The sequence below is a fragment of the Mustela erminea genome, chromosome 13 (genome assembly GCF_009829155.1).
Source record: "Mustela erminea isolate mMusErm1 chromosome 13, mMusErm1.Pri, whole genome shotgun sequence".
Lineage (NCBI taxonomy): Eukaryota > Metazoa > Chordata > Mammalia > Carnivora > Mustelidae > Mustela > Mustela erminea.
This window is the reverse complement of record NC_045626.1, coordinates 43,982,745-44,002,607: the sequence shown is the minus strand read 5'-3', so window position 1 is coordinate 44,002,607 and position 19,863 is coordinate 43,982,745. Positions and strand designations below refer to the sequence as shown.

The 19,863-nt window shown below is 41.1% G+C and overlaps 1 protein-coding gene across 1 annotated transcript in view; it reads right to left on the bottom strand.

Annotated features, from left to right (window-relative positions):
* Positions 1 to 19,863, bottom strand: part of CHST9 (carbohydrate sulfotransferase 9) — a 231,655-nt gene that overhangs the window by 175,204 nt on the left and 36,588 nt on the right. The window contains exon 2 of the mRNA XM_032310105.1: positions 18,801 to 19,011. Coding sequence (XP_032165996.1) covers positions 18,801 to 18,906 — 106 coding nt within the window. The 5' untranslated portion in view covers positions 18,907 to 19,011. The remainder of the gene's footprint in view (positions 1 to 18,800; positions 19,012 to 19,863) is intronic.

The following is a 19,863-nucleotide window of genomic DNA, read 5'->3' as shown; positions in this document are numbered from 1 at the left end:
TGCCTTGGGTTCGGGCAGTGAAACACTGAGTGCTACACCTGCTGTCGGAACCTAGATAGAAATGGGCACGGGACCACAGCTGAAGAGTACGCTGGCCCTTTGACTAATCCAACTGCGATCTGTGATGTGGCTAATTGTTCGGCGCCGACGTAGCCATGACAGCCTGTTTATTCCAAGGGAGCATGTGGCCCTGAGTGCACCCGGGCTCCTCCGGTGCCATACTCTAATTGGGGCTGATGCCAGCTGCTTGACTTCCATCACTTTCTATCCGAATCCGCTCATCACCGCCACTTCATTTGTCTGACAGTGGCTCCCGGTGAATTTCAAAATTGATTCTGACAACTTTTGTTTTTAACCTCAAGGCTGTGCCCTGGTTACCTAGGTGAGCTTGACAATTTGATGTTTCTCTTCATAATCAGGGATGGTTCAGGACAGTCGGCCTCTGAGCCCTTGGCACCTTCGAGAGAAGTTAGGCCTCCGTGTCTTATCCATTAGCACGAGGGGAAGCTCCCGGCCGAGCGGAGAAATGGGCAAGTCTAATTTTCTTTATTTAGGGATAAGCCGAGTCGAGTAATTTATTACCAGGTGGGTCTGGGAAGGCAGATGGAGGAAGACAGAGGTTTTGCCTCAGGGTTTGAACACATTAAAATAAATCCTACTGCAAAAGTGTAAATGTTAACGTAGAGTTCCTCACTGGAGTTTTGTAGCTGAGTTTTTTGCTCTGGATTGTTTCATTTCTGCCACCTAAAGAAAGGTTTGTTTTGGTAATTTGCTACTGGCCTTCACCTCATTGCTTTCTCTGACTTCGTTCAATGTGGGGGTTCTTCTGTTTGCCGTTGCTTGACACTGTGTGTCTGACATGTCCTCTTCCTCTGTACGTGATGGGTTTGCTTTTCTACGTACATTCTTTCCATTCCCTTATAGGTTTCAGGTTCTCTGGCATTTCTGTGTTAATTAGGATACTTTGTGCCGTAACAAACAACAATTTCCAGCTCAAACTGGCCAAAACAATAAAGATATTTATTTTTCTCACATAATTGGAAGCTCAGACTCTAGGCCACGTGTCAGTAGAGCCACTTGTCATCATGGGCCCAGATTTCTTCCAGCTCCCTGCTCCGGCCAAGGAAGTCACGATGAGGCACGTCCATTCATGGCCACAGATGGTCACAAAATGGCCACTGCTGTTTCTAGGCTGCACATCCAGAAACAGAATGTCCCAAAGGAAAAAAAGACGGGGAGCCAGGAGGGGACACTGTTCATTTCCAAATTAGGTATGTCGTGTCTTCCAGCAGAAATCTCTTCATGTTGCAGGGCTTAAATTTAGATCATATGCTCATTCTGTCACCCATGAACAGCTAGGGCAATGCTCACCTTACACCAGTGGCTCTCAAAGTGCAGGTAGAGGGGCGCCTGCATGGCTCAGTGGGTTAAGCCTCTGCCTTCGGCTCAGCTCATGACCCCAGGGTCCTGGGATCGAGACCCGCATCAGGCTCTCTGCTCAGCAGGGAGCCTGCTTCCTCCCCCCCACCACGCCCCCCCGCCGCCTGCCTCTCTGCCTACTTGTGATCTCTGTCTGTCAAATAAATAAAATCTTTAAAAAAAAAAAAAGTACAGCTAGAGACCAGCAGCATCAGCATCACCTGGGGTTTTGTCAGAGATGCCAATTCTCAGGCCACACCTAAGTCCTGTGATATCTGAAACTTGGGTTGGGACCCCTGTCTATGCTTTAACAAGCTCTTCAGTGATTCTGATTCAAATTCAAATTTTATTTCTAGTAATCACCTGGGGTAGAATGGATCTAGGACTCTACTATTAAGACCTCTCCCACATCTCTTGTAGGGCAGGTAAATTGCTAAGTCATTCTTTAAATAATAGTTTGCTGTCAAAATTTTGCATTTCTTTTATATAGCTCATTCTTTCAAGTGCTATTATATACATAATTCTTTTTTTTTTTTAAGATTGTATTTATTTATTGGAGAGACAGAGAGAGAGAGAGAGAACCAGCAGTGGAGAGGCTGAGGGAGAAGCAGACTCCCCACTGAGTGGGGAGCCCAATGCAGGGCTCGATCCCAGGACCCCAGGATCATACCTGAGTAGAAGGCTTAACTGACTGAGCCACCTACGTGCCCCTATAAATGTAGTGCTTAATTGCCTTTCAGATTGCTCACTGCATGTCTAGGAATACAAATTATTTTGGTCTACTGATTGTATCTTACAACCTTGCCTCACTCACTTATTAATTCTCATAGTTTTATGAGGATCTCCAATACTGAAGATGCTATCTATAAATAGAGATTCTTTTCTTCCTTTCTAACCAGATACCAGACTTCACTTTTCACCGAACATTTAATGGCCAAAGGATGAGGAACACACCCAAATGATACATGAAAAATGTAGGCTATTTTTAAATTATCCAGATATTCAGGACAGGAAGAATATCATCTGCCCTACTTTAGGCCTTGTGCTAAGTTACTCTGACATTATTTAATATGCTTACATCAGCCTTGGAAGAAATTATTAATAGTCCATTTTATGGATGAGAAAACAGAGGCTTAGGGAGCTCAACATCAGGGAGTTTGAACTCCATAGACTGAGTGGGATCTGAACCCAGGCTGTCAGACTTCAGAGCCAGACTTAAAAACTCTTTCTAGTTAAGAGTACTTACCAAAATACTCTAGAAAGAGATTTAATAAACAGCAAAATAATACCAACAACCTATAGCTCTGCATTGGCTTTGGGGAATGCAGCCTATGGTTCCTACTAAGGCCTCTGAGGCTACGCTCACCGTGTACCGCGGACACCTGCTGCCATGGTCTTGGGACACCATCTCTGCTACCAGACCTCTCTGCCGGCTTCCTTCACATAGCCACGGAAGGGGCCCGCAGTTCTGCCAGAGAATTCCCACTGTCTTGTCCACTATTCCTCAGAATGGCCGCTGTTTCTACTGACTTCTCCATTCCCATGTGACCTACCCTAAAAGCATTAGTTTCCAGGTATAATGAAATGTTAATGATTTCTGTTCAGTAATCAATGAAGTTCATTAAGAATTATGTTTATATGCATTTATGTGAACTTACATTAATTTCGATTTACCTGCTTCCATTTTATATATTTATATATAAATATTTATACCTAAAAATAAATATATATACATATATAGATATATACCTATACATGTATATGTATGTGTGTGTGTGTGTGTGTGTATCTATATACCAAAAAGTATGTCTTTCAGTACTTAAACATAATATCAGACTCTGGGTATAAGGCTGATGAGAGCTGCCTCTGGAGAAAATCACCAAACCCCATTTTGTCTCCTCTTGGACTCAGTATTTCTCAATGATTAAACCACCAAACCAAATACATTCACTTCCTCATTTTAATCAATAATGTGGACGTGTAATCTCACGGAGCTCATCTGACTGGAAGAAATGCAAAAGACTTCTGTTTTCTGTTAAGTCGGTCAACCACATTACAGAGAAAGAGAAACTTCATTGGCCTTTCAGAAATTTTTAACATAGTCTCAAGCTCCCAGGATTCTAAGCACCTGGAATATGGGCACCTCAATGGGGTGACTACTGGATAAGTGTAACTGAAAGTCTTTTTCAGTTCTAACATTTTGTGGCGGGGCGGGGGGGGGGGGGGGAAGCAACAACAACAAAATGCTCCCAAGAACATTAGATCTGACTATCAGGGAATTAGCTCTTGTTTCTCTAGTGAATGACCTGATGACTTGCCCCTTTCCAGGGAGTCCTTGGCTATTTTCATAATTTATGGCTGTTTGCTGATGCCTACACGTTGGTTGCAGGTGGTAATTGCCTCCTTATCAGCTTCTGCTTCTTGTTCCCTAAGCCCTTGCTAAGTTTCTCCCAGCCTTTCTTCACTACTTTCTTTCTTTTTCTTCTTCTTTGTTTTTTTTAAGATTTTATTTTATTTATTTGAGAGAGAGATATCACCAAGGCAGTGGGAGAGGGAGAAGCAGGCTCTCCGCTGAGCAGAGCGCTCAACATGGGACTTGATCCCAGGACCCTGAGATCATGACCTGAGCTGAAGGCAGACGCTTAACCAAGCCACCCAAGCATCTTGACTACTACTACTACTTCTTCTTCTTCTTCTTCTTCTTTTTTTTTTTTTGAGAAATTCCATTAAAAAATTCCATTGAAGAATTAAAGAAGTCTTAAAGACTTCTTCAGGTTATCAGTGACTTCTTAAAGAAGTCTACCTGTTCATTTACTCAACAGAGAATTATCAAATATTTAACATAGGTCAGGCCCTGTAAAGCATGCTGAGAATATAGCACTAAGTAATCAAATATGGTCACTAATTTATTATTCAGTGTGAGAGGTCAGTGCTAGACTATCAGACAGTCACACGAAAAAATTCGCACTTGCAAGTTATGATAACTGGTACAAGGTGCTGATAGAGACTATATCTGGGGAACCTAATAAATATGGGTAGGTCAAGGAAGGCCTCCTAGCGGTGGTGACACTGAACCTGAGAACTGAAGCCTAAGAAGGAGTTAGGTGAGGGGACGGGCAAGACTATTCCAAGCAGAAGAAAAAGCATCTAGAATCACCCTGGGGTTTTACATTTCACATTATAAGAATGATTGTTAGCCAAAGAGATAATGTGTTTTTTCACTATGGCTGATAGAGGAGACAGTTGCCTATATTAAGAATAAATTTTGGATACAGAAAAAGAAAAACAGTGATTGAAGGAGAAAGCCAGTGTGTTACAACCAACCTCTTCCAGAATGAATGCTCTTTTCCTGATAGAACAGGTTGTCACAAATTATATAAAATAAATTTTTCTTTTCTTGTTCTTTACTATTGCTTATCCAATAGCTAAAACCCTCTGGCCCTTTGCCATTCTGCTTCTTTGTCTTGAGATCAGGGGCTCTTAAGCCTGGTTACTTGTCAGAATAATGTTGGCCATCTTTTAAACTGTAAGGTCCCCCAACTGATTCCACAACCACTGAACTGGGTGTCCCAGTGTGAGACTTACATGAGCCACATTTTTAGCAAAGCTTCTCAGGTGACTGTGATCTGAAAAAGGATGGGAAACCCTGCTCCACTACCAGCTGTGTGTGCACAGGCGTGTGCCCACGGAGTCTGTGACTGTTTCCTCTATTATAAATTCCTCTGTTATAAATTGAGAATTGGTGCCTATCGTATGGGTTTGTCTCAAGTACAAAAGGAGGTAAACAATGCTGACTTTGCATCCTATACTTGTCTGTATAGGAAAGAGCCACTTAAGGAAATAGTGGTTCTGGGAATTTTAGAAACTTAGGGTTGTCCCAGAGATAGGAAGACTTCTGCGGAGTCATCGCTGGTTGAGATTTCTGAGGTCACTTCGTGAGTTCCTTTAAGAGCTGGGCGACTGCACTCTGCAGAGCCGGAGGAGGCATCATGGATGTCAGCTACAGTTTTAAAACCTGCCTTCATGGCCCCTTCTGCAACACAGCCTCCATCCTGCCCACCCCCTTCGTGACCATGAGACTGTCAGTTGTCACTCAGTGCAAGATGCTGGTAGGTCTGTAACAGGCTGGGCATTCACAGTATTTATTCATAAATAAACTGGTGCGTGGGTTAGTAGAAGACCCCACCCCAGCAGAAAGGGTAAGAGTCCATTTCCAGTAACTGCTATGAGTGTCAGGGGAGAGAGGGTCCCATCCTTGCAACCGTTCTCAAGAAGGATGGTAAAGGCTTGGAATTTCTCCTGGGTATCTTTGCCACCAGATTCTGGAGCCTGCGGAGGATGGTGCCGTGCAGAGGAAAGCGCAGCCAAGCGAGGAAGACAGAGGTGGAGAGAGTCCAGAAGAGGATGCTGCTGGAAATCTGGATGTGGGCATTTCTGAAACCCACTGTGGACTTCCTAGCGGCTGGGTTAGGTGAAGAAAGTCTCTTGCTGAAACTATCTATTTATCTATAATAAGTTTAATTTCCATGGAGACAGATTTCTGTTACTTAAAACCCAAGGTCCTACACAATACCTTTGGGTGTTTTCCTGACATGTTGGGAGTCAATGTGGTATTGCAAGGTGCTGGGAAGTCGTGTTTGGGGAGAAAGCTGAAGACTCTCTCTCTCTAACCACCCAGAGAAGGAAGAGGAACAGGTGGGATCGCCACTGCTGTGTGTTATCATTACTCATGAGCAAATGTTTCAACATGCTGAAAATGAATGAATCAGATAAATTTCTTATAAAATGTTTAAAAAATGGGTCTGCCTCCCAAACTGCTCAGAAATTTCACGACTGCCAAGATACGATCCCAGATGGGAGTGGGCCTGTCCCTTCCGTTCACTGAACCAATCTTAATAAAAATGCTGTTCCTACCACTACAGGAAGAGCCTTTGTCTTATGTTAAAGCGATACAATATTGTGCTCTATTGTCAGTGGGGCTCTATCCAAAGCTCTATTGCAAGGCTGCATGCAACCTGGAATAGGGGTACAAACAGCATAAAAGTTAATGAAAAATCAGCCTGGTATATGCACAACGATAAAAAATAGTTGAAGGGGAAAGAAAAGGTAATTACGTTATGGCTAGTTATAGTTAAGATTTAGGTAATTATTCTGAATTTGAAATTTATATCATTTCCCTCCCTCCTTGATGTAATTATCCATTAGACTTACGAATGCACATTTTTCATGTCAAGGCAGCAAGGGCTCCACAGGGAAGAGGTGGGCTTTCAAGAAGAAGGGGAGGGGGCGCCTGGGTGGCTCAGCGTGTTAAAGCCTCTGCCTTCGGGTCAGGTCATGATCCCAGGGTCCTAGGATCGAGCCCCACATCGGGCTCTCTGCTCAGCAGGGAGCCTGCTTCCTCCTCGCTCTCTGCTTGCCTCTCTGCCTATTTGTGATCGCTCTGTCAAATAAATCAATAAAATCTTAAAGAAAAAAAAAAAGAAGGAGGGGAAAAGGCGAATCTGATGCACGTGGAAACAAAAGAGTGTGGGAAACTACCAGCGTTTATTGCACAATCGATCACTGAGAATGTGCAGGCGTGCCAAGGCCATGTTTACTTGGTTAGAGAATAACTTTTATTTGGTTATTTGGAAATAGATATGAACCCAATACATCTCCGGTTTGACTACTCAAGGAAAAAAACGTGCTGAAAGGAATGAGTTGTAAGTGAATCAAGATATCAGCATTTCAGGGCTGAAAGGCAACTGGAAAAACCGTGTAACTAACTTCCTTACGTTTTAGGTCAGGAGGCACATCTAGGTGGGCCTCAGGCCTTGGCCAAGGCCACGAGCTACTGTGTGTGAGTTCCCTTGGTGGTCGTCAATCATTATTTTCTTCTCTAAAATATATATCAGGTAGGAAATAACATACAGTTTTCCGGTAAACTTCTCTCCTGAGACCTTTTCTCAGCAAGGTGGGAATTCTGCCGGTAGTTGGGTATGTCTATTGCAATTGTGCTTCCTGGAATCAGGGATATAATCACAGGGTGGGCTCTGGATGAACCACTCAGTGTGACACTGACCTGAGTTACAAACGTCCTTCATCACCCGAGCCCCTGCTCTAACAATGACGTTTTAAGTCTCCCGAAATTAGTGTGAAGTCAGGGCCAGTGTCCTGTAATCCCCCCAAAGTCTCATTATATCCTTCTCCCCAAGGCACAGTCACCTGGTAAAAGGCTGTAGTATTTGGTCACACGCTAGTGACTCTTTTTGAATTATGTGAGCTTTTTGAAAAGAGAAATTATCTTTATAGGAAAAAGAGAGCCCACCGTCCTGCAAAACCAGACTGGCATGCCCGGAGTTTAGTTGAATTCTACAGAAACACAGCAGAAAGAAAGGAGAAATCTGGGGAAGGGCTAAGAGGTAATGGGGAGAAAATGTCAAAAACAAAGGATGATCTACTCATTTCCCCAGGATACCCTATTAGTTCTCAAGACGGCTGGTGAGCAGCTTGCTCCGAAGCAGACATAAACATTGTGGCGATACAAGATGCCATTTTTATGCACCGATGTCAGGAATGTGGTCTATTAGGATTTGACAAAAGAGCCAGAGTCCAGCAACAAGGCTACTCTTGGCAAAGCCACCACCGTGACCATGCTCCTAAGGTCTGTGCCTTTCCTACTGGGCCAGGCGGGTGAACTATTGTGACGCTAACCACAAACCCCACTTTGGGGAGTCCTCTCTTCTCTCTGCGGCCCTTGGCCGGCAGTGGCTCACATGAATATTCAGAGAGTACAAATGCCGAGACGTATGCCTTTATGAAGTTATATGAGCCTTACAAGGGAGCCTTCTGGAAGGAATGGCAACACAGTTGTTTGAAGTCAATATAATGATTCATGGAGCAGTGCTAGTCACTGTACACACAAAACATAGAACAACCCAAAGGGTCCCCAAAGTCAGAACTGAATAAATGAATATTTAGGAATTCCAGATGCTAAAAATACACCCGAGATCTCATTTTCTTCTTAATCATAAATTGCTTCAGGGAAGAAGGCTCTTTGCCTTCTGGAATCCAACGTCAGCCAAGTTAACTTGGCATCCTGGCAGAAATCAAGGATAACCTGACTCTTGCCAATTGTAAACAGAGGGCATGAAATTTAAATGCAAGAGATAGAGAGGAGAAAAGCTGCCTACCTGTTGCTGTGAACTAAAAAAGACTTGTGCTATTTAAATTTCAATGGATATTGCCATAGTATAATTTGAATTTGTTTGGACTTTTTTCAAATGCACACCTGCTATTACAAGCTCAATCAAGCTGATGTAAAATATTTCAGAAGGACGAGAAATAGAATTAAAACCTATTAGACTTTTCCATTACGACCCATTTTCCATCTAATTACATCACCATTTTCTCATCCATTCTAGATTGCTTATCACTCTTCATAGCTCTTCCAAACACATAGCATCTTACTTTTTGAATACAGGATTTCAGGCTGCAGTTATGTCTTTTTCCTTAGCTGTAGGTTATCGGACATACCTCTGATCCAAAGCAAACTGGGAGTCTCTATCTAATTTTCTGCCAGTGGTTCAGTGAATGGACTTCTGATTTCTGTTGATTATTGAATTGCTTCTGGGGATGGATCTAAAATGCAGGCACTGACCCTTAATGTCAATCATAAAATTCTGAGTCCAAAATTCGGAGGCAATTTCATTGTTTACAGTGTATTTCTGGCAGCGTGATCACAAGCAGGCTGACTGCTTTATGGATTTGTCTCTCTCCTGAGCAAACTTAAAAGAAGGCTTAGTAAAACCTACATTGGTTTATTGAGTGTGTGAAAGCTGGCCACTATTCTTTTCTCCTACTACTAGATATCTTTTGGCTTTGTGCATCTGAAGATTTTCTCAACTGAGAATTTTTCCTAGTGTTACTATGTCTTAGCTAATTATTATGTGGTGGGTCATGTAGAAAGCACTGCGAATATCTTATGATAAAAATCATTCATATTTTTAAGTATATTTCAAATTGTAAGAAATGCCAATTGCAAGCCTAATTTACATGAACTAATAATTCACGATAAATTGGTTATTAAAATAATGTGAAAGCTGTCCCCAGCACCAGGCAATATATAAATATGTACATCTACCCTTTTCCATCTGCAAACAACTATTAATTGTGACTCTACCCATGTGCTATACGGTAAGCGTTCTAGAATTCTACATTTATCATTGTGATGTTTTCATTAAGAGCACGTTTAGGCATTTCCCCGAGTGCAATGCACAGTGCACGGCCACAGCATGGAACAGCTGGATGTTTTCCCTCTCACCGCTTCCTCTCTGAATCCATCTGAACCATTTTTGATGTCAATTTCTGGCCTTCTCAATTTTTGAAAAATTAATGAGGTAAATTCTCTCTCCATCAAGATTCTTAACTATGTAGCCAGCCACTGCCCACACAACAGCTAAATGTCATTTGAAAAGAAGAAAATGGCATGTGCACAGGATCATTTCGTTCCTTCTCGGAGATGGGGTCCAAACAAATGGGAGGCATCCAGATACGATAGCTGTCAGTGTCACGGATGTCAACTCTGCTCCCACAGTCCTCTTTTTTGGTTTTTAAAAAATCACAGATACTGTGGATAATAACTTTTGTAAAAGTCTTATTTATTTATCTGAGGTGGGGGGGGCAGTAGAGGGAGAGAAGCAGGCTCTGCACTGAGGATGGAGCCCAATTAGGGGATCTGACCCCACAATGCTGAGATCATTAGTTGGAGGTCCAACCAATGGAGCCACCCAGGCGCCCCCTGTGGATAAGAATTTTGTGCTGTGTGGCACACAGATGGACTCCCCAAGTGAGTGTTCTGGAAAACAAAGACATTTCAGAAGTGTGAAATTGAGAAGATAAGAGAAGGGAGGGCAATGAGTAAAAGAACAGAAGTTTAATAACTAATGATAAATTAAAATTTATTCTAGAGAAAAACCATAAAATCGAATCATACTAAAATTTAACTCCGTTGTCACTAAAATGATGCACGATAAACTTTTGTGGAAGCTTGTCACCATGACAGACTACCATCACGGACTTTTCCTTCCATGGTATCATATGGTAGAATCTCATAGGTACTGATGGAAAATGTCATTTTCATGGTTGTTCAAGTTGAGGCGCTGACATATATGCACCTGAGAGAAGACGTGTACTGGTATTTCTTTTCCAAAATCCCTAACTCGATATTTTTCAACTGAGTTAGCAAAATCCAACCTATCATGGTCAAATGAAGCACCCGCAGGGCATGGAGGACGCAACAATGAAAGGGGTTGCTAGTGTCACCTTCACAGATCTCGTGGCCTCGTGGTTGAAGGTGGTGTGACACACTGATGGCCAGTTCAAGCCACAGGAAGGAACATAACACAGCTGGAGAATAAATGCAACACGTGCAGACATGAGCCTAGAGAGCTAAGAAGGGGTCATATCACAAAGAGCCTAGACAGCCAAATTATGGAGTTTAGGTTTGTCCCAGGAGCCACTGGGGGGTCCAGAAGAACATCCACCCAGGAGGAGGAACAAGGAAATTGGAGGCACCCCAATTGGCAAACAAGTCTTTCAGTGAGACAACTGCCTCAATAGAGAAATGGGACAGACTTTGGAGAAAAATGGAGTTTGGCTTTATAGCTACTAAGTGTAAGAGATCTGGGGGGCATTTAAGTACAGACGCCCAGGAAGCAGGTGGCACTATGGGAACCGTGGGGGAAACAGGTTACAGATGGAATTATATGAGAAAACCATGGAGAGTTAGAAGAAAAGAGGGCCAAGGGTAGGGAGTGTCAATATCTAAGGATAAAAGGAACACAGTAGTCTAGAGAGGGAACTAAGAATGCAGCCAGAGAAGAGTGGGAAGACTTGAAGAGTCTGTCTTTGTGGATGTCCAGGGAAGGTGACATTTGGAGGCCACCGATATCCAATGCTGCCGACAGCCAAGAGGAGGATGGTCAGGACTTAGTGGATGTGATGGCAGGCAGGTTACTGGGACCCGTCATCGATGGGGGCAGCCTGCAGCAAGGGAGGGTGAGCAGAGAGTTACAAGTAGACGATGGTGAGTACACAGAATTCTTGGAAGAAGTTAAAGGGGAGGAAGTAGATTGGGGGAAGAAGAAAACTGGTTGGAACATCAGATATTTGACTTGTGTAATTTAGGTGAGTGAGACCGAACCATGTAGAAATACAGATATAAGGAAGTGCTGGAGAAAGTAATGGAAATGCAGAAGAAAACACACAGAGGATGGGCAAGATCACTGAAGAAACAGGTGCTTTGGGAGACAGAATATGAGTAGGATGATGAAGAGAAGGAAGATGGAGGAGGAGGAGGATGGAGGAGGAAGTAAGAAGCTAAGAGAAGAGCCAGGGATGGGGTGCAAGTAGAGAAGTCTACTTCTGTCGTCCTCCTGTTAGCAACAAGCTCTAAGAATGTCCTCTGAGGCTCTCTCTTTTCTGTAAAGTAAGAGGAGGGGCAACCTGTCTCTTTAGATATTGGGGAGAGGACGTGCTTGGAGGGCTGAAGAGAAAGCAGCATTTCAGAAACTCTCTCTCTGGAAAACAGGAGAGAAAAAGCTTAATAGGGAACAGAGGATTGCCAGGCAACATTAAGAGTCCATCCATTTATCCTGTACCAAACTGTCTTGTGTAATTTTGTATCATAGTCTGTAGTTGCCAGAGATAAAGACAGACACCCAGACTGATCTTGAGGAATGACACCATGAAATGTCGTCTTTTGTGAACAGTGAGCTGATGAGGCTTCCTCATAACTTGAGCAAAAAGAATATTCTCCCACAAGAATATTCCAAATTCACTATGTGACTCCATCAAAAGTACATTTCCCCCCCAACACTCTGATCTTAGAAAAGCTGGGGGGGGGGGTTAGCAAGTGCATTTAGCTATTCTATAGGGAAGGTACAGTTCCATTAATATGATAATCATGAATTAAATGATTTGGGACTTATACATATATCCCTATGTGAGTGTTTCATATGAATAGTCTCTCAAAAGTTGTTTAATTCTTCAGAAGAGGCAAAATAAAATATCTAGAGCTACGGAGTTCACAAACAGATCTAGAAGGTTATGATGACGCCAAAGATTGATATATTGTCAGTCCTGCATAAATTGTCAGCTGTTCTCTGTCTCTGGAATCTCTCTCCGGAGTTTTTCCATTGATGTCTTAATTGGGGTCTCCTATGCTTCAGGCACCCTGGGCCTGACCCTCAGTGGGCTTCCAGCTGGGGCGATGCAAGCAAATGCTTAAGACCCAGGCTGATTCACTTCACAAGAGATGGAGCTAAAAGCTGCACAGAATACTAAAGGGGAGATTAGTGATTAATTCTGTTTGATTAGCACAAACATACCTACTTTCAATCTCCTATATACACTTCAATATAATTTTGGTAATCTGTGACTCGGGGAAACAAGAAAGAACACTTACTGAAAGCTAACTTCTTTTATTTAGAAACAATTTCTGTTTAGTTTTTAAAATTTTTATCCCTTCAACCTGTGAGGAAATGGATACCAGGAAGTTTTCCACCAAAACCCTTAGTTGGTTGACTTACTCCTAAAAGTTACGTTTGAAAAGAAATGTAGAATACATTATTTCCAAAGACATTGGTTCTGCACTGGTGGACTTTCTTTTGAAGCCTGAGGCCATTAGAATACTAAAGGTCTTCTCTGTGAAGGCAGATTGTTTTTTCAACTGGGGAACCGAACCTATATCCTGACTCCTGGTGAGGCATCTGGTTTCTAGACTTCTCAGCTGGATTTTGGAATGGCTACATTCAAGACACTTTAGGAAACAAATCAGTAATTCACAAGCATTATGAGTCCAAGAAGGGCAGGAGGAGAGAATTAGGCAGGAAGAATCTCATCTCAAGGGGAAGACAGGAGGAAAATACCAGAAGGGTAAGGGGAGGAGTACTGTGTGGAAAATAAGCAGTTATCAGGAAGTGTGTTTCAGTGCCAGTTTCGTTATTATTGGCTATACAAATTTAAGCCTTTTAGTTGCTCCTTTATGAAAGGAGGAGCCTGGGATTAGGTGACGCTTTAGCAATGGAGTTTATTTTTATTAGGAAAATGAGAGATTTGGGACTAGGTGGTATTATACACCAAATCAATACTAACAGGCATTAACCTGCCTATTGCCATGAATTATTTAGTGAGTAGGTCTCTACACTCACACTCAAAGTCCACACTAATGACCTACTAATTATTTTAATCGATTCTCAATGAACCCTTAACTACTCTGTTGGCATACCAATAAGCAAGAAGCATCGTGAGAGCAGGTTCTGAGCTCTGTGTTTGTATCTTCCCATCCATAATTCTGAATGGAAATCTGTGTATCCAAATATTTCTATATCCGTTTTCCTAAGATTTATCATTTAACATTTGCAGTTTTTTAAGAAGTCCTAATTTTCATTTGTGTGAGGAGAAGAGAGGATATAATACGGAAGGTTAGTTGAGTTGGAGACTCAGAAGGCTCGGTAGAAAGGCCAGGCAAAGGCCCCTGGGTGAAGCAAGTTCCAGGTGACTGGGAAATAAGAGTAAACACTGAATTTGGAGGGCACTGGGGGTTCGTAGTGAAGTGAAGATTCAAGTCAGGACCTGAAAGCTGGGGACAGGGGGTGGAGTTACTCTGGTGACCGACGTGTAAGTTCCTTGCCCTTGAGAAGCTTATACTTTATTGAGAGAAGTAGACTGTAGTAAAGAAACATGAAGCATGCCTACAGATGGGAATAAGTGCCATGAGGTCAGATTAGGAAATAATTAAAACAGGTGCTGGGGGAGAAAATATCAGAGGACACTTATTTTACATAAGATGTTGAGGGAAGGTGATATTTAAACTATACCCTGAATAAGGAAAGCCAGCAATGAAACAGCCAAGGAAACATATTTTAGGAAGACAGAACAGCTAACTCAGAGACCCTGAGATGAGCAAAGATCACATAAAAGACAGGATGCAGTGGCATCCAGAGGTGAGTCGAGGGAGCATGTGCTCATTTGATTTTAAAAAAAAAAAAAAAAATGGCTGTAGGGGCACCTGGGTGGCACAGTTGGTTAAGCATCCAGTTCTTGGTTTTGGCTCATGTCATCATCTCAGGGTCCTGAGCTCAAGCCCTGCATCAGGCTCTGCACTCCCCATGGATTCTGCTTGGGATTCTCTCTCCCTCTGCCCCTCCCTACGGCCCTCTTTCTCTCTCTCTCAAATAAATAAATAAACAAATAAATCTTAAAAAAAAAAATGGTTGCCATCCTCATCAAAAGTGGAGGAAGTAAATCAAATGAGTGATTTTTTTTTTTTCTAAAAGAAAAACAACTCTATTTTCCTGAGTATGTGATTGACTGTAAGCGGAAAGTCCTTCCATGTTACAAGCAGCTTATTCCAGCTCAGGTATACAAAGATCTCCTGGGACAAAATACAATTTCAATACAGCAACATCACAATCAGGATGAACAGCTTGATTTTGGAGGAAAAGAACATACTTTCCCATCAGAGAGACTCAAGAGAAAAGAATTATGTCAATTCAGTCTAGTTGCAAAACTTTATATGCCACAAAATATATTTAGTTTGAAAAAAAGCAAGATGAAATCTCCTAAGAGATACCAAAGCAGGAGGCCAGTTTGCTTATGAGGTTCTGAAGCAATTGTCTGAGAAAAAGCAATAAGGTGGCTTTACTTTGCCTGAAATCAGAAGCTTGTAGCTACTACATTTCACTTTCGTACACATGTAGGAGGGTTAAAACAACCTGGGCCTAATGATGTTTATTGAGCATTAGCAGAAGAAAATATTGAAAGTACCTATCTGTTTTGGCTATGCTGCCATTGATAATAGCACGCAGGAACTGAATAGAACACTGACACAGGAAGTCCCCATCACTGACCAAAAAAAAGAACATACTTTTCAGGCTAAGTATGTTGAGTTCTGTTCTACAGACTCTGGATTGGTGACAGTGAGTTTTGAGTAGGTGAGATTATAGCTATATGAGTCTTTCCTATGTTAATTATGATAAGTCATATGTTAGCTATGATAATTCTTAGCTTAGATGCTAATGTTGAACCCTAAGCTAAATTCAGGTATCACTACTTATATAGTGTAAATCAAAAAGAAACTAGTAGAAATCAGGAAAAAATGTCTACTTAGAGGTTGAAAAGAAAGTTAAACAAGTTTAAACTAATCATGAAAAATACTACCAATAAAAAAACCAACAAATTATTAGTCTTGGCAAAGCCATCCTGAAAAAGAAAAAACAAAGCTGGAAACATCATGCTCCATGATTTCAAACTTTACTACAAAGCTAAAGTAGTTAAAACAGAACAGTATTTGCATAAAAACAGGCACATAGATCAATGGAACAGAATAGGTAGCCCAGAAATAAACCCATACTTACATCGTTAGTTTACAACAAAGGAGACAAGAATATGCAATGGAAAAAGTCTCTTCCACAAACAGTGTTGGGATAACTGGACAGTCTCATGCAAAAGAATGAAACTGGACCACTACCTTACACCATGCACAAAAAGTGACTCAAAATGAATTAAAGACCTAAATATGCAACCTGAAACTATAAAAGTGCAAGGAAACATAGGGTGGTATGTTCCTTGACATAGGTTTTGGGTGATTTTTTAAATCTAATATCAAAAACAAAAGCAACAAAGGAAAAATAAACAAGTGGGACTACATCGAACTAAAAACCTTCTGCACAGCAAAGGAAACCATCAACAAAATGAAAAGGCAACCTACTGAATAGGAGAAAATATATGCAAATCATACATCTGATAAAAGGCTAATATCCAAAATAAATGAAGAACTCAGACAATTTGGGTGTCTGGATGACTTAGTTAAGCATCTGCCTTTGGCTCAGGTCATGATCCCAGAGTCCTGGGATGGAGCCCCGCATCAGGCTCCCTGCTCAGTGGGAAGCCTGCTTCTCCCTCTATCTTTGCCCCTCCTCCCTGCTCCCACTTTCTCTCTCTCTCAAATAAAAAAATAAAATCTTAAAAAAAAAAAGCTCAAACAATTCAGTAGCCCCCAAAACCCCCAAAACAACCAACAATCCGATTAAAAACTGGGAAGATCTGAAAAGACCTTTTTCCAGAGACATACAGGTGGCCAACAGACACATGAAAAGATGTTCTACATCATTAATCCTCAGGAAAATGCAAATCAAAACCACAGTGAGATATCACCTCACATCTGTTAGAAAGGCTATTTATCAAAAAGTCTAAAAATAACAAGTGTTGGCAAGGTTGTGGAGGAAAGGGTGCCCTTGTTCACCATGTGTGGGAATAGAAGTTGGTGAAGGCCCTATGGAAAACAGTATGAAAGTTCCTCAAAAAAATTAAAAAATAGAATTACTGTATGATCCCACAATTCCACTTCTGAGTATTTATCCAAAGAAAATAGAAACACTGGTTCAAAAAGATACATGTACCCCTATATCCACTGCAGTATTATTTACAGTAATCAAGATATGGAAATAATCTAAGCGTCCATCGATGAATGAAGAATATTACTCAGCAATAAAAAATAATGAAATCTTGCCATCTGCAATATGGATGGACTCTGAGGGCATTAAGCAAATGAAATAAGTCAGAGAAAGACTAATACTGTATGCTCTCTCTTATATGTGGAATCTTGAAAAAAAAAATTAAGAAAAACCCAAGCCCCCTGATACAGAGAATAGATCGGTAGTTGTCACAAGTTGGGTGGAGAAATAGGGGAGAAAAGAGTGAACTGTTTTTGTTTTCTTTTTAGTTTAAATAGATTTTTTTTTTAAATGATCCTGAATAAAAATGCTCAGAAGTTGTTTAGATAGATTTTTACAGTGTCAGATAAATCCAGGGAACAATTTTAGTTTGGGACAGATGAGACTAAATTTGATTCTGGAAAATCTCAAGAAAAGAAGTAACATAAGTTATTTGGTGGGATCTTTTGGATTTTCACTACTTGGCATATTTAAAATATGTGTATATAACTTCACTAGTTAATAGGGGATTTTGTTAGATGTGTATCTTTTTAACAGAGGTTTCATACAAGAATAACGTGCATCATATTTTAAGAGATAAAACACATATAAAATACACACGTATCAGTCGACCTGGAAAACTAGAGAATTACAACCCAAGGCACAGCGTGGGATAAGGCAGAAGTCCAGCTGGAAGTCTTATTGAAAAACTTTTCTTCAATCAGATAGTTACTAAAGGAATCTTGGTTCTAAGATTTACACTCACTATCATGAGTAGATCATTTAAGACATATAGAGAATCGGAGAAAGTACTAGCAAATTACAAATACAACTTAAGAGAATAAATATATTTACTATTATTTATTATAGTATAAGCACATCTTAACCGGGGGAAATAATTCCCCAACTTGGAAAAATTACAAACTCAAAATTAAGAATCCAACTTGCAGAAGAGGTTACACATCTGTGAACTTGTAAATAGCTTAGGTTTACAAGTCAGTATCCATACTGATACTACAGCATTTATTATATATGTGCATCTTATCTACCTTTTTGGATAGAAGGTTCTTTGAGGGCACATTGGAAGTAGGAAAGTCTGGGCATGGGTCTCACTTTGGACGCTCAGCTTTTGCACCTTCGGGCAAGTCACTAGGTTTCCGGGTCTGAGTTACCTCATCTGTACTATAGAAGGCCATAATACTCACCTTTCCTCACCCTCACCCCTGTCCCGCACAGAAGCCAAGTATAGGGAAGGACATGGACTTTGCAGAGAGACAACCAGAGCTTTCTCTCTACTCATAGACCTCCCCATGTGAGGTCTGGGATAAGTTCCTTGCCTACCCAAGCCTCAGCTTCCTCATCTATAAACTTAGAATATCACACCCTGGAAGATGTCATTAGGATTAGAGAACATACCTGTAAACTTTAGGCACTTGTTAAGCTTTCAATAAATGGTCTCTATTGATGCTTATGGCCCATTTTGTAAACTGTATTATATATGAAAGGTACTATTATTCAATTAATTAAAAAGGAATTAAAGGAGATATTTAGTTGTACATTTAGTTCCTTTTAGGTTTGTGCCCAGTGCTTAACAGGACACCCCAGAGGTAGGACACATGCTACACATTTGAGTAGACAAATTCTCTACAAGCAATCCGTGCTGGGCTAATGGGCCATGCTGCTCCCCCATTGATATAATAAAAATTCCAAGTGTTGTCCCCACCACAGAACAAATGCCCACCAGAATTGCATAATCATCCTTCCTTTTAGGAACTGGGGATTACAGTTTATGTCTATTTTTTGTTGTTGTTGGAAACACTGTGACATTCTATAGCTCTGTAAACATTACAGCTTATTTCATTGAAAACGACCATTACAAGTAAAATAGAAAAAAAGAATTATTACCTGTGTGCTGTTCTTCAATCCAGACTTGCAAATACATGAAGAGGAGCAGTCCCGCTACCCCAAATATGAGCACCGAGAGGAAGACTTGTTTGGGGTTCATGACCATTTCAGATGGCTGCCTTTCTCCTCATTTCTGAAGACCTCATGATTTGTTTTTCTGGAAAGCTTTGATCCTTTCTTGCTCTAGGAAGCGCTCCTTCCATGAAGCCACCTAGAAGTTTTAAAAAATCCACATTTACCTTGCTGATGGCATTTCTTCCCCAATACAGCATAAATCTGCAGCACATCAACGCTAGGGAAGACGTAGGTGAACTGGAGGTCTCTGAAGACAGAAGGGACTGGAGGAGATTGTCCCTAGAATGGCAGTTTTCTACCATAACCTTAGGAATGTATTGTCCTACAGTTAATAAGACCCTCACATTTACTCAGGTGTAGCATAGCCAGACTGAGGCCACCCTATACTGGGAAGAGTACAGCAGGTTCAGGTTACCTCAAAATGATTGCGAGGGGAAGGAAGACTGTCAGAGAGGATTATCGAAGGAGTTTTGAAAAACATGTTTATAGAATAAAGGGGGCGGGAATCACTTCCTGACTGAAAAATATATAAAAATGGAGGGTTCAATCTATCATTTTCCTCTCACGTAAAAGTAATAGATTTCTCCAACTGAAAGGGTACATTTAAAATCCCTCCGATGTACAAAAGGATAAATATTAAAAGGTCAGATTTAAAGGGCTTCCCCCACAAGAACATGGGAGTACAGAAATCGACCTCAGATTACAGAAATCTACCTTTGTAATGAAAGGTTTAAAGAAATATTGAAGTGACTTTGTTTTAGAACAACCTCATTTAGTGTAATCTTACCCTCTTACTTTTTGTAAGTTGCATCCATGTTTGAGAATCTAAGGAAAATACAAACCCTCTTAGACAAATATAAACACACACAAAATTGCTTAAAGAGCAGGATGCTTAGTTATTGTCACTGGAACCCAATTTAAGAAGCCCTGCTTTCCATGAACTGCCATGCAAATACAGTCGCCTGCATGGTGAACTCATACAGTTAGT